Source organism: Chelonoidis abingdonii, chromosome 2 (genome assembly GCF_003597395.2).
Source record: "Chelonoidis abingdonii isolate Lonesome George chromosome 2, CheloAbing_2.0, whole genome shotgun sequence".
Classification (NCBI taxonomy): Eukaryota; Metazoa; Chordata; order Testudines; family Testudinidae; genus Chelonoidis; species Chelonoidis abingdonii.
In genome coordinates, this window is record NC_133770.1 from 1,665,511 (window position 1) to 1,677,578 (window position 12,068).

At 57.7% G+C, this 12,068-nt stretch overlaps 1 protein-coding gene across 1 annotated transcript in view; it reads right to left on the reverse strand.

Annotated features, from left to right (window-relative positions):
* LOC116818212 (transmembrane protein 176B-like) overlaps window positions 1-10,162 on the reverse strand; it is a 39,593-nt gene extending 29,431 nt beyond the window's left edge. Inside the window, exon 1 of the mRNA XM_075063416.1 lies at window positions 10,112-10,162. Within this exon, the coding sequence (XP_074919517.1) occupies window positions 10,112-10,162 (51 nt within the window). The remainder of the gene's footprint in view (window positions 1-10,111) is intronic.
* Between the last annotated feature and the right edge of the window lie 1,906 nt (window positions 10,163-12,068).

The following is a 12,068-nucleotide window of genomic DNA, read 5'->3' on the forward strand; positions in this document are numbered from 1 at the left end:
TCTCTACGGAAGCCGTTCCATTACCCCTATATTTTGTGCCCTTTTCTGAACTTTTTCCACGTCCAATATATCTTTTTTGAGATGGGGTGTGAATTGGCCGCGTATTCAGTTAGGGGTAATGGATTTTATAGAGGCATAGTGTATTTTCTGTCATATTACTCTTCTTTTCTTTATGTAAGAGGTAGAGCCCTACCTGACATCTGTTTGGGTATTACGGGGGTATGAGTTTTAAATATTCTGCATTGGGGCACACAGGCGCCTTGGGTGGTTTTTTTGACAGCTTGGGATCCCCAATGTCTTTTTGTTTTGGGGCATGGTAAATAAGTGGTTGCACTCTGGATTATGTGGAATGAGGAACCCGGGACACTTTTATGACAGAGATGTCTCAATATTAATTTAAGTTGAATTTGCTAGGACAGGGACTTGGGTTCCAAACCAGTGATTGAGAGAGGTTGGGGACTGGTGGTGATGTACCTGTTGGTATGTTGCCCCCACCCCTCGCCCACGCCTTGGAACACAATTGACATCTCCTCTCCCACTGTAGAAGAGAAGAGTAGAGCTAATTTTGTTCTTAGGGGTCCCATTTAAAGGCTGCGAGCTGATTCATGTGGCCACTGGCATGCACCAGCACTAGGGCTCCCTCTAGAGTTGAATCCTAAGAGTGGATTACTCAGTGAGAGCATGGTGCTGTTGCTACTAGTGGGGGAGCTGAAGGACTATCGCTAAGCGTGGCAGAAGGTTGTGGAACGTTTGGCCGTGTTGGAGCAGCTTGTGGAGCGGTTTTGAGGGATGCTGGGTGGCTATTGGGTGGTGGAGGAGCGGCACGTGGTGGGGTGGAGATGGTTCGTGGTGGACTGCTGCAGGCAGAACTCACGGGGGGTGGAGCGTTCGGCCTTTGGCCCACGCAAGGTTGGCTTAACACTCTGTGTGGGCCTGACCACCTGTGGGCCCTCCATTTACACAGGCTGGGGGGGGCAATCTGCGATACCTTTTTTGACTCTGGAGGTGGCACTGACCAGAGAGCATTTTGGTTTGTTGGACTTTGGGATGTGATTGGACTAAGGAGAAGGAATTGCCAAAGTACTGGGAGTGGGGTTTTGCTTTGATTTGTATTTTATCCTGTTTGTGGTGTTTCTCAATGTGATGCTCGCTTGTTTCCCTCCTTTATTAAAGGATTTTTGCTACACTCAGACTCCTGCTTACGAGAGGGGAAGTTATTGATGCTCTAGAGGCACGGGGTGTGGTTATGAGTTCCGGTCATGGGTGGGGGCTCTGAGCCAGTTTTGCATTTGTGTTATTTGGAATGGCACCCCTTGATTACTGATCCGCCTTTGTTGTGCCAAATCAGAAGGGGCAGAAGGGTTGCATTATGATCCATGTTCTGTTCGCTTTTTTGACTGTTTGCTGCATTAGTGGAGTTTTCGAGACATATCCGTGGACTCATAGATCTCTCTTGGTGGTAAAACAATTTAGACCCCATCATTTTATATGCGTATTTGGGATTATGTTTCCTGTGCATTATTTTGGCATTTTTCAAATTGATCTCTGCATTTTGTGCCAGGCCCAAGTTTTGTGAGATCCTTTTTGTGTTACAGTCTGTCTGGGATTTTACTATTGGCAGTAGTTTTCGTAGATTCTGGCAAATTTTTGCCACTATGTTTCCCCCTTTTCCAGGGCCTGGTGAAGTTGTAGAATTTTGGTTGGTGCCAGAACCCTCCCCCTCACTCGCCCACCTGTAGGCTCTGGGGGGGGGCTTGAGGAGGGGAGTATGGGGTGAGATCTGGGCTGGGCATTAGGGATGCGGAGGGGTGCAGGGTGCAGTTTTGGGATTCGGTTGGCTGCAGAGCTCGGGATGGGGCAGGGGAGTGGGTGTGCAGGGGGAGTTGGGGTGGGCGGCTTTGGAACGGAGTTTGGGTGGGCTTTGGGCTGGGTGGGGGCTGGAGGGTGTGAGGTGCGGCTCTGGGAGGAGTTTAGTGGGGGGAGGGGTGGTGTTGGAGAGGGACGGGGGGGTGCACCTCTGGGAGGGTTTGGGGATAGGAGGGAGTGAGGGGTGAGGGCTGTGGGGTGGGATGGGGATTCTGGGCGGAGGGGCTCGGGCTGGGGTGAGGTTTAGGGTGCGGGGGGATGAGGCTCTGGCTGGGCTGGGATTAGGGTGCAGGGGATGAGGGGCTCTGGCTGAGGATTGAGATCAGGGTGGGCAGGGGGGATCGAGGGCTTGGTGGCGGATGATAATTGGTGTTGGGGGATGACGGTTGGCTGGGGATGAGATTAGAGTGCAGGGGGATGAGGCTTGGCTTTGGGGTTGAGGATTAGGTGAAAGGGGATGAGGGTCTGGCTGGGGATGAGGATTCGAGGTGTGGGGGGATGAGGGCTCGGCTGGGCGGGATTGAGAATTAGGGTTGCAGGGGATTGAAGGCTTCTGGCTGGGTTGGGTTAGGGTGCAGGGATGAGGGTTGTGATGTGGGGTTTCGGGTGGTCTGAGGATAGGTCGGCGGGATGAGGGTCTGGCTTGGGGTGGATTGGTGCCGGGGGATGGGTCTGGCTGTGTGAGGTTAGGGTGCGGGGGAAGGGCTCTGGTTGAGGATGAGGTCGGTGTGCAGGGGGACATGAGGGCTCTGGTATGAGATGAGGGTTTGGGGCGTGGAGAAGGTTCAGTTTAGGGTAGGGCACAGTAGGGGCAGCTGTTCTTGCCTTGTGAAGGGCAAGGCACGTAGGACTTGGGGCAGCAGCAGCTATTGGCGGGGAATCGCGTCTACTCCGGAGCGGGGGAGAGTGGCGTGGGCGGGTGGGTGGGAACGCGGGGGTGGCCGTGGGCTGGGCTGCTCGCAGGGCGTGGCAGGGGGGAGGCCCGGCGGGGGCGGGCGGCCCGATCCAGGGACGGAGCCAGGGGGGAGGACCAGCTCCAATATTTGCTGGGCAGGGCCGGCCTGATATTCCTGGAACCTGAGCACACAAATGTATAACCCTGTGCTATTGTTCCCAGAATCATTTATTGTACTTTGGATAGGACTGGGCAGTACAGAGCTGGGGGACACCACTTGTTCTCTCTCTACTTACATTGATTTAACATGAATGTTAATTAATCAGACAGCAGACAATAATGAATGATACCTGGTAGCCCATGACTTTGTTCTTGGGGGTCCAGACAATTCCTCATTCTGGGGAGGCCGTCACGAGGGCGCACAGGCAGTGGGATGCGCTGTTCCCAGCAGCTCCTGGTCCTTCTGTGTCCCCAGCTCCGGCAGGTTCCAGTGAATGTTCCTCTGGGGCAGGGCGGCTCAAGCACCAGGCGGCAAGGGGTTTGGCAAGCCGTGGGGGGCCGCGTCAGCTGTTCTTCGGCGGGGCGCCTGCGGAGGTTGCGGTGTCCCGCGTTCAGCAGCAATTGCGCTGGTACACTGGAAGCGCGCGGACAGCAGATCCGCAGGAACCGCGCAAATCGCCAGGTTCGCCTGCTGCGCGTTGGGGTGGCCAGAACTGAGCTGCCCACTCTGGGTGTGTGGCAGGAGGGTTGCTCAAGCCAGTGCGAGCCTGTTGGATGCAGGGGCCCTGGGTGCGCCCTGAGATGCTAGTGGAGGTGAGGGGAGGCAGCTGTTAGGGAGGGAGGGGGATCCAGCAGCTGGCGCCAGAGCCAGTACTAGGGGGGTGAGGGGGGAGATTTGATTATCTGGCAAGGGCATGAGTCCCAATGGAGTCAGACATGTGGGTGACGCGGGGCCAGGCATTGCGGGTCCAAGGACCCTAGTCTCCATAGCTTGAAAGTCCTCAATGGCCTGGCTACCCAAGCTTTTGGGGAATGGTCGTGGTCCCGGGCGTGCTTCATGGAATTGCTCCCACAGCCGTTCAGGACTCTGGGGAGCTTTTCCTTGGAGCAGACTTGTATTCAGGGCAAGCAGCTCACCACGTTTTCCACTCCTTGCGAGGTCATTCTCCTTGGGGAGCATTCACTCTCTTGCCCCTCATTGCTTTCCCACAGCGAGCACCCAAGGCGGCCGTCTTGGTGGAAAGCCATGGGTTCTGCACCCCTTTGCGTGTCAGGTTGACTCTTAGCCAGTAAAAACAGAGGTTTATTCGATTGCGAGAACAGGGGTCTAAAACGAGCTTGTTAGATACAGCGACCGGACCCTCGGCCGGGTCTTCTGGGGAGGCAGTGGCGACCCTAGGTCTGGCCTTCATCTCCTCCCCGCCAGCTTCCAGACTGAACCACCTCGGCCTCTCTTGCTAAAGCCCTTTCCAGGGCCAGTGGGTTCAACCTGTCTTTTCTCACATTTTCGTTTGGCACCTTTGCGAGGAGGGGCAGAGCCATCAGTTTGCTAGGAGGAGAGTGCCGGCATTTAGGGCACTGGCCCTTTGTCCTGCAGCAATCCACACCCTTATCCACCACTCTATACTTAAGATGCTAGGGACATGAGGCACCAACCATATTTCAGACATTAAGACAAGTCCGTTCGTAATCTCTCCCCTCTTCGGAGACCGACTGGCCAGGTTCACTCCAGCAGTGCTGGGGAAGTTAGAACCCACCATGTTCATGGGTGCCCAGATCTCTCATTCCTTTGGTGTGAGTGTTACCCAGGCTCCCGTTTTGTGCCCGTCTCTTGGCTTGAGTGTGCTTGGGCACTCCGGCGCATGTTGGGAGGTTTTATGCGTCTGTCCCTTTTGCCACCAATACTTCCTGGGTTTAACTGGGGACAGGGTCTTTCCAGCATCTGGCTGCGCTTCGGGCTTCTTGGTTAAGAGCCCCATCTTGGCCTTTGGACAGTTCTGGGCTTGGCAAGCCGCTCACCTTGTGGTCCCAGACAACACCTTGCCCACCCTTCTTTAGCTTTCCGCTTTACTGTCAGTCAATCTTGAGGCGCAGCCCCCCTTCTGCCTGGGACCTGTTCCTCCGGTGGCTAGATGCCATGTTATCAGTGTTGCTAGGGCAGGTTTTCCTTCCTCTGCTTGTCTAGAATTTTCCCAGGGCTAGGCTGGGGTTGGATCGGCACATGTTGATGGCTTTAGTTTGATACCCCTAGACCAGGACTCCTCTGATTCCTTGGGGTCAGCCCCTGGATGCACCATGGGCTGTTGTAACGGTGGTTCCATCTAAAAGCCAGTGTCCTTGACTCTCTCTCAGGCTGTTGGGGTTTTGCTTTCAGTGACTCTGATATGCGGAACACTGGTGGGGAGATTGGCTCACCTGCAAGGATCACAGGAGGTCTTCCTTCTCTCCATCTCCCTCTTTTCAGGTCCAGGGGTCCCCTCACTCTTCCTCCATCAGCGTTGAAGAGGGAAGACCTGTGGTTCTGGGGACACCGCTTGCACTCCGATCTCCCCGTTCTACGTTCCCTTGGGGAAGCCGTCTGGGACAGGGAATCCCTCTCCCGCGGATCTGTCCTTGCGGCTTTCCAGGGGGTTGCAGCGCTTGTGGCCAGCCGTTCCTAGCTATCTTCCAAGGAGGGATCTCTCTGAGCCGGTTGGGATTCATGATGGGGCAGGGAGTGGGACTGCTTCTCTCACTGGTGGGCTGGGGCTCACAGCCTCCCTGGCCTATGTCCCTGAGTGCTCTCCTCATGCTGTATAATCATTCCCAGCGCATGTTGGCATGCAAACCTGGTTTGTCGCGACTTGCCCTGCCTGGGTGTCCCACTCAGTGGGGTCTCGCTCCCTCGTGCTCAGCGCTGCCTGGCTTGTCCCAGTGGGCAGGAGCGAGCTCTCTGCTCTTGGTATCAGTCAGAGCCGCGTGGCCCCTCTTCAGGTTGTGAGGGGGGCGGGAGATCTCTGCCTCCCTCAGTTTCAGGTGTGGTTACAGGTAGGGTATATTGAGCAGCGGCCCCTTCCCCACTTGCAAGCAGGGTCATTTGCTTTTTACACTGGGACCTTTCATCAAGCCAATTGGTTCCTGGATTCAATTCACCTCTGGCGTTCAGGAGTAGTGGGCTGGTCCTGTCAAGGGAGCGTTCACCCACGGGCTCCCATCGTATCCCTGGGAGCCCTGACAGGCCAGTCCGACCCTCCTGCGTTGCACAGGGTCATGGCCATGGCAGAGGTGAGGGACTTACCCCAGGGACTTCACCAGGTCCACACAGGTCCTCAGCTTGGGGCTGCACCAAGTTGTCTCTGTCCCAGGCCTCGCCTTGACAGGCGTGTTTCCCCACTGACCCTGGGGACCCCTATGTCTCTCCACTTCACCATCCCGTCCCGCTGTGCTGCTTTCCTGAGCTTTTCACAGCTTTGCTCTCTTCATGGCCTCTCGCTCTCTCTGGGCTTGTGCTCCATCCCATCATTCGGTCCCCTGATGGGGGACTTTGTGAAGACCCTTGTCTGGTTGGCGGACAGATCTCGGTGCCTGGCTTGCTGCGCAGTTGCTTCCCAGATCTCTTGTTAGCCCTCTGGGTAGGATCTGCTCCTCAGAGCGGGTTCCTCCTCCTCCACTGCCGATTATGTGCTTTGGTGACTTGCCATGCGTAACTCTCTCTTTGTGCAGATCAATAGTCACTTCTAAGGAGATGTGATGGCATCACTTTCACGTTCAGTGGCTCTGTCTAGGCTGTGTGCGTTTAGCTCCCCAGTGGTTTCCAGGAAGCGAGAACCCCTGGTGTGCAGCTTCTTCGTGTCCCACTTTTTGCCTGGGTCGAGCTGGCGACTCTCCGCCCTGGGACTGCTCCTGCATCCAGGTGGACACTGCTACTTGCAAAATCCTTCTCTTTCCAGGGTCGAGCGGCAGCTCCTTGCCTGAGGCTGCTCATGCAGTTCAGGGGGACCGTTACTCAACAGTCTTTCTCGCTGGTCACGTTCCGAGGTTAATGCCTTTGAAACCTTCCCTTCTTGAGCCTTCGCACGCCTGGTCGCTTATCCCTCTTTGTTTTTACTGTCCCCAGTTCACTTACTGCGGAGGCCATCCACGGGTGCAGTACTCCCACTCTGCCACCAGTTTGTCACGGGTCCTTGGGCGATTGCTCTGGAACTGTCCCCTAGCCGTCAGGCTTTGGAGCCCCTTCTTGGAGACGACTTGTTCAGGGGCCAAGAAGTCATGTCTTCACTCTGGGTCTCTCCTTGGAGCATTCAGCAATCCTTGCCCCTCCGTGTGCTTCCCAGCGGCCCACCCAGGCGGGGTCCTGGGGGAGCACAGGGGATTTCTGCACCCACTTTGCAGTCAGGACGTGATTTAGCAGCAACAGAGGTTTATTCGTGCAGTGAACAGGTCTAAAAAACAGAGCTTTGTGATTACGCGAACGACCTCAGGCGGGGTCATTTGCAGGGGCAGTGAGCAGACCCCTAGGTCTGCCTTCACTCTCGTCCCCGCAGTTCGACTACCACCCCCTCCAGCCCCTCTCTCTGCTGCAGTTCCTTTCCCGGGCCGGAGGGTCACGCTCTTTTGTCTCACCTTGCCCTTCAGTTGGCACCTTTGCAGAGGAGGGGCCCAGGCCATCAGTTGCTAGGAGACAGAGTGCCAGGCATTTAGGTGCACTGGCCCTTTGCTCTGCAGCAATCACACACCCTTATCCCACCACCTAATACTTAAGAACTGCCTAGGGGACACTGAGGCACCAACACAGTATTCAGAGCAGACATTAAGAACAGTCCCAGTTCGTCATAGGGAACCTGGGGCAAAATCTGAAGGTGAGCCCCAGTCACGCCCCCTCCCAAAACATGACCACTGAAGGGAGGCCCTGGGGTCAGGGGTTTCGAGACTGAACCCCCCTGCACTGGCCCCACAGCTGTGCCTCCTGTCCTGTGGGGCTGGGCCCAACTCCCCACTCTGAGCACTGCAGCCTGGTGCACCGGGGCACTGTGCTTGGGGGCTCTTTCAACTGGGGGGCTCAGGGCAAACTGTCCCTCTGCCCTCCCCTCACTTGAGTGGCCCCGGTAGTTGGCCTTGGTGTTGGTCTGCTGTGAGGAGTAGGACTTTGCCTTGGTCCTCAGCAGGCGGGGAGGAAAGACCACAGTTCCCAGCAGGCGGCAGTGCAGGGTCGGAGCTTGGTTCTCAGGTGTCTAGAGCCCGCCACACATTTTTCAGCCAAGCTTTTTCCACGGAAAAATGTTCTTTGACTCAATGGCACCAGGGTTGGGTTGTCGTTGCAGGGCCGGCGTGGGGAAGCGTATGCACAAAACGTTCCACTTTTCAGCTGCCAAAAAACATTTTTTGTTTGTTTTTGACAAAACCTCAACAAATTCCCAAGAAATTTTTGATTCAAATGTTCCCAGGAAAGCCCCTTCCTGGCAGCCGGATTCAGCCGCAGCACGTCAACGTTCCACCAGTGGGCTGAACCCGGCTCCAGCACCCAGGAGGGATTTCTGTCCCTGGTGCTAAGTCTAAGTCAGCTGCTGCATTTATGGGCCGAGGTCCCTTGTTCCCTCTCCCAAAGCCATGCCAGCTTCTCTCCCTGCCCGTGGGCAGCTCGTTGCATCGCTGGGTTAGACCGGCTCTCCCCACACGGCTTTACATGCTGACCTGGGGGCAGGCCCCATCTCTGAGCCTGTCTCTCCTCGGACGGTTCTTCAAGCACTTCCCCTCGCCTTCCTGGAACCCGTCGTGCCCTGGGCCTGGGCCCTGTTTGCGTCTCGGGCCCTGTATTCTGCAGAGGCCCTGCCCATGCTGTGTGTGTTACGGTGCTGGGCAGCCCTTGGTTTGCCAGCTGGGTCTCTTGCCGTGTTCTTTGATCCCCAAGTGCGCCAGGCTGGGGGAGGGTCTGTTCTAGGGCGGGGCTGGGCCTGGGATCTCCGGGATTTGGACTAGCAGGGGGCTTGTGTAGGATGACCAGTGTCCAGAACACCTGGTCGAAAAGGGACCCTGGCGGCTCCGGTCAGCACTGCTGACTGAGCGGTTAAAAGTCCGGTCGCTGGTGCTGTGGCACTAGGGCAGGCTAGTCCCTACCTGTCATGGCATCGCACTGCGCCCCAGAAGCAGCCAGCAGGTCCGGCTCCTAGGCGGGAGCCACCTAAGCTGAACCTGCACCCCTGCCCAGCCCTGAGCCCCCCCCCCAATCCAAACTATCCCCCTGCGCCCCAAGCCTCTCACCCGCAGCCCCAATCCAGAGCCTGTGCCCTCGCCCCCTTCACCTCAACCCCTGCCCCAGCCCTGAGCCCTCTCCCACACCTTGAACCCCTCATCCCTGACCCCACCGCAGAGTCAGCACCCCCAGCGCAGAGCCCTCACCCCCTGCAGCCTGCACCAACCTTTGCCCCAGCCCAGGGCCCCCTCCCACCGCCTGCCTCAACCCACAACCCCTTCCGCACTCCAAATCCTTCGGCCCCACCCCCCCGCCTGGGGCCTCGCGGGGGGGGGCTGGGACTAGGCTGTTCGGGTTTTGTGAGACTAGAAAGTCGGCAACCCCCGGCTGGGGGTGGCTAGAATCCGGGGGCGGGGGAGGTTCTATCTGCGGAGCTGCTGATGTGTCCGTAGCCCCTAGCGCCAGGAGCCCACTCAGGCCCGGCCCCGCCCCGCCGCGCCAGGCGCTGCACACACCCCACGGACACGAGGCTCCGGCTGGAGCCAGGCTGGCGGGTGGCGGGGGGGGGTCCCTGGCGCGGGGGATGCTGGGAGTTGTAGTTCTGCCCTCCCCACCGAGCGGGAACAAAGCCCCAGCGGCGAGCCGGGCTCCAGCTGCCGCCTGCGGGCTCCGGAGCGCCCGGGGGCCGGTTCCCCCGCGCGCTGGCTCCCAGGGGCCCAGCTCGTCCCCCGGGTCGGCCGCTTCCCAGTGCGGGGACTGGCCCCCGGGCAGCCGCCTCCCCCCGGCCCGTGCGCCCTGGGCACGCCGCGATGGTCCTGCGCAGCCACGGGTCGCTCCAATCTGTCTTTATTACACACTTAAGCAACCAACAACGGGTTGCTTACTGGCAGAGGACGTGCGCCCTCTATGAGGAGGACCCTGGTCTGGAGCAGTACCCTCCTAGGTGACCGCAAACAAGGGGGCTGACAGTGATGGGATCTCTGCCAGCACGCCGCACATCGGGCCCGACCGTCACCACGTTAGCACGCCGTGGCAGTCCCTCATCAGGTCGGAAGTCTCTAAGCTTAGCCCGACCAGGCTTTCCACACATACGGCAGTGCCCGGTCATAGAGAGTGTGAGTCCCTAGGCGCTTTGGTGTGTCCAAGGCGCTGCTTCTCCTGCTTAATAAGGGAATCCTCACCCAAGATGCCCACTCGTAATTCTCCGTAGCAGTCGGTACATCCCTTGCCATCGTAGACGCGCTCATCTCCGGCGGAGAAATTGACCACCACGTCCTCCCGTCATGGCACCGAAATGCCGATGCCCCTCAACACCTCAGTCCAGTCAGCTCAGCCGAAGGCAAGGTGGTTAGCACATCACAAGGTTCCCAGGCAGGTTCTCGTAACATCTCATGAGCTCACACATAGAATGATATATCCAGCTTGGTGCCCTGCGTTCGGCCAACTCAGGACATCCGTGCTGGGAGAGGAGGGAAGAGACTTATGGACACAAGTGTGGGTTCAGCTCCTTTTCTATATAGCCTCTTATGCAGGCTAGTTCGGCTACCAGCTTTAGTCCCGGCTCGTGCCACCAATGTATGCCTTCCCAGGGGTTGGGCCACCCGGCGGGAACGGACTGTGGGTCCCTGGATTCCACTCATGCTAGGGCAGGTTCTCTGTCAGCGGTTGCTCCCTTTCCGCGTCGCTCCTCCTGTGTCGTCTTCATGGCATGCAGGAGCCGAGAGAGCAGCCTGGGGCTGCCTGAGCTTGTGCAGTGGCCCACCCTGGCACAGCCTCTGCTTGTGTTTTGCTTGTGTTCGCCAGAAGTGCCTCGGCTCCATCCCGTGGCCTCCCTCAAGCCAAGGGTGGGGCCGATATTACACCAGCTGTGCTCCCACACCGCGCTCCTGTACCTACCAATAACAAGCGCGCCGTTGCTCGGTCCGGGCAGGAGACTCGTTCTCGCCCTGACGTTCGCGCCGCCGGTGAGCCGATCGCGGGGCTTGGGACTGACACGACCGGCCTGGCTTTGCTTATTGTGGGTGGGTTAGCTGGAGCGCTTGGGGTGTGGGTGCAGCAGCTGGGTGGATATGGGGCCTGGTCTGTGGGGGCGGTGCTTTGACGCGCCCGCGGTGGGCAGGTCCTCAGGGCCTGGCCGCCTGCCACAGCAGGGACTCACACGCAGGCTGGGGGCGGCGCGCACAGGCGCCGGGCTCCCCAGCTCCGGGCTCGGCCCCTGAGCACCCGGCCCGCCCGAGGCCCGGCCCTACCTGCCCGCATAGCCGTGCCCTGGCCCGCTGCGCTGCGCTGCGTCCGGCCGCGCCCGTTCTCTACGGAAGCCGTTCCATTACCCCTATATTTTGTGCCCTTTTCTGAACTTTTTCCACGTCCAATATATCTTTTTTGAGATGGGGTGTGAATTGGCCGCGTATTCAGTTAGGGGTAATGGATTTTATAGAGGCATAGTGTATTTTCTGTCATATTACTCTTCTTTTCTTTATGTAAGAGGTAGAGCCCTACCTGACATCTGTTTGGGTATTACGGGGGTATGAGTTTTAAATATTCTGCATTGGGGCACACAGGCGCCTTGGGTGGTTTTTTTGACAGCTTGGGATCCCCAATGTCTTTTTGTTTTGGGGCATGGTAAATAAGTGGTTGCACTCTGGATTATGTGGAATGAGGAACCCGGGACACTTTTATGACAGAGATGTCTCAATATTAATTTAAGTTGAATTTGCTAGGACAGGGACTTGGGTTCCAAACCAGTGATTGAGAGAGGTTGGGGACTGGTGGTGATGTACCTGTTGGTATGTTGCCCCCACCCCTCGCCCACGCCTTGGAACACAATTGACATCTCCTCTCCCACTGTAGAAGAGAAGAGTAGAGCTAATTTTGTTCTTAGGGGTCCCATTTAAAGGCTGCGAGCTGATTCATGTGGCCACTGGCATGCACCAGCACTAGGGCTCCCTCTAGAGTTGAATCCTAAGAGTGGATTACTCAGTGAGAGCATGGTGCTGTTGCTACTAGTGGGGGAGCTGAAGGACTATCGCTAAGCGTGGCAGAAGGTTGTGGAACGTTTGGCCGTGTTGGAGCAGCTTGTGGAGCGGTTTTGAGGGATGCTGGGTGGCTATTGGGTGGTGGAGGAGCGGCACGTGGTGG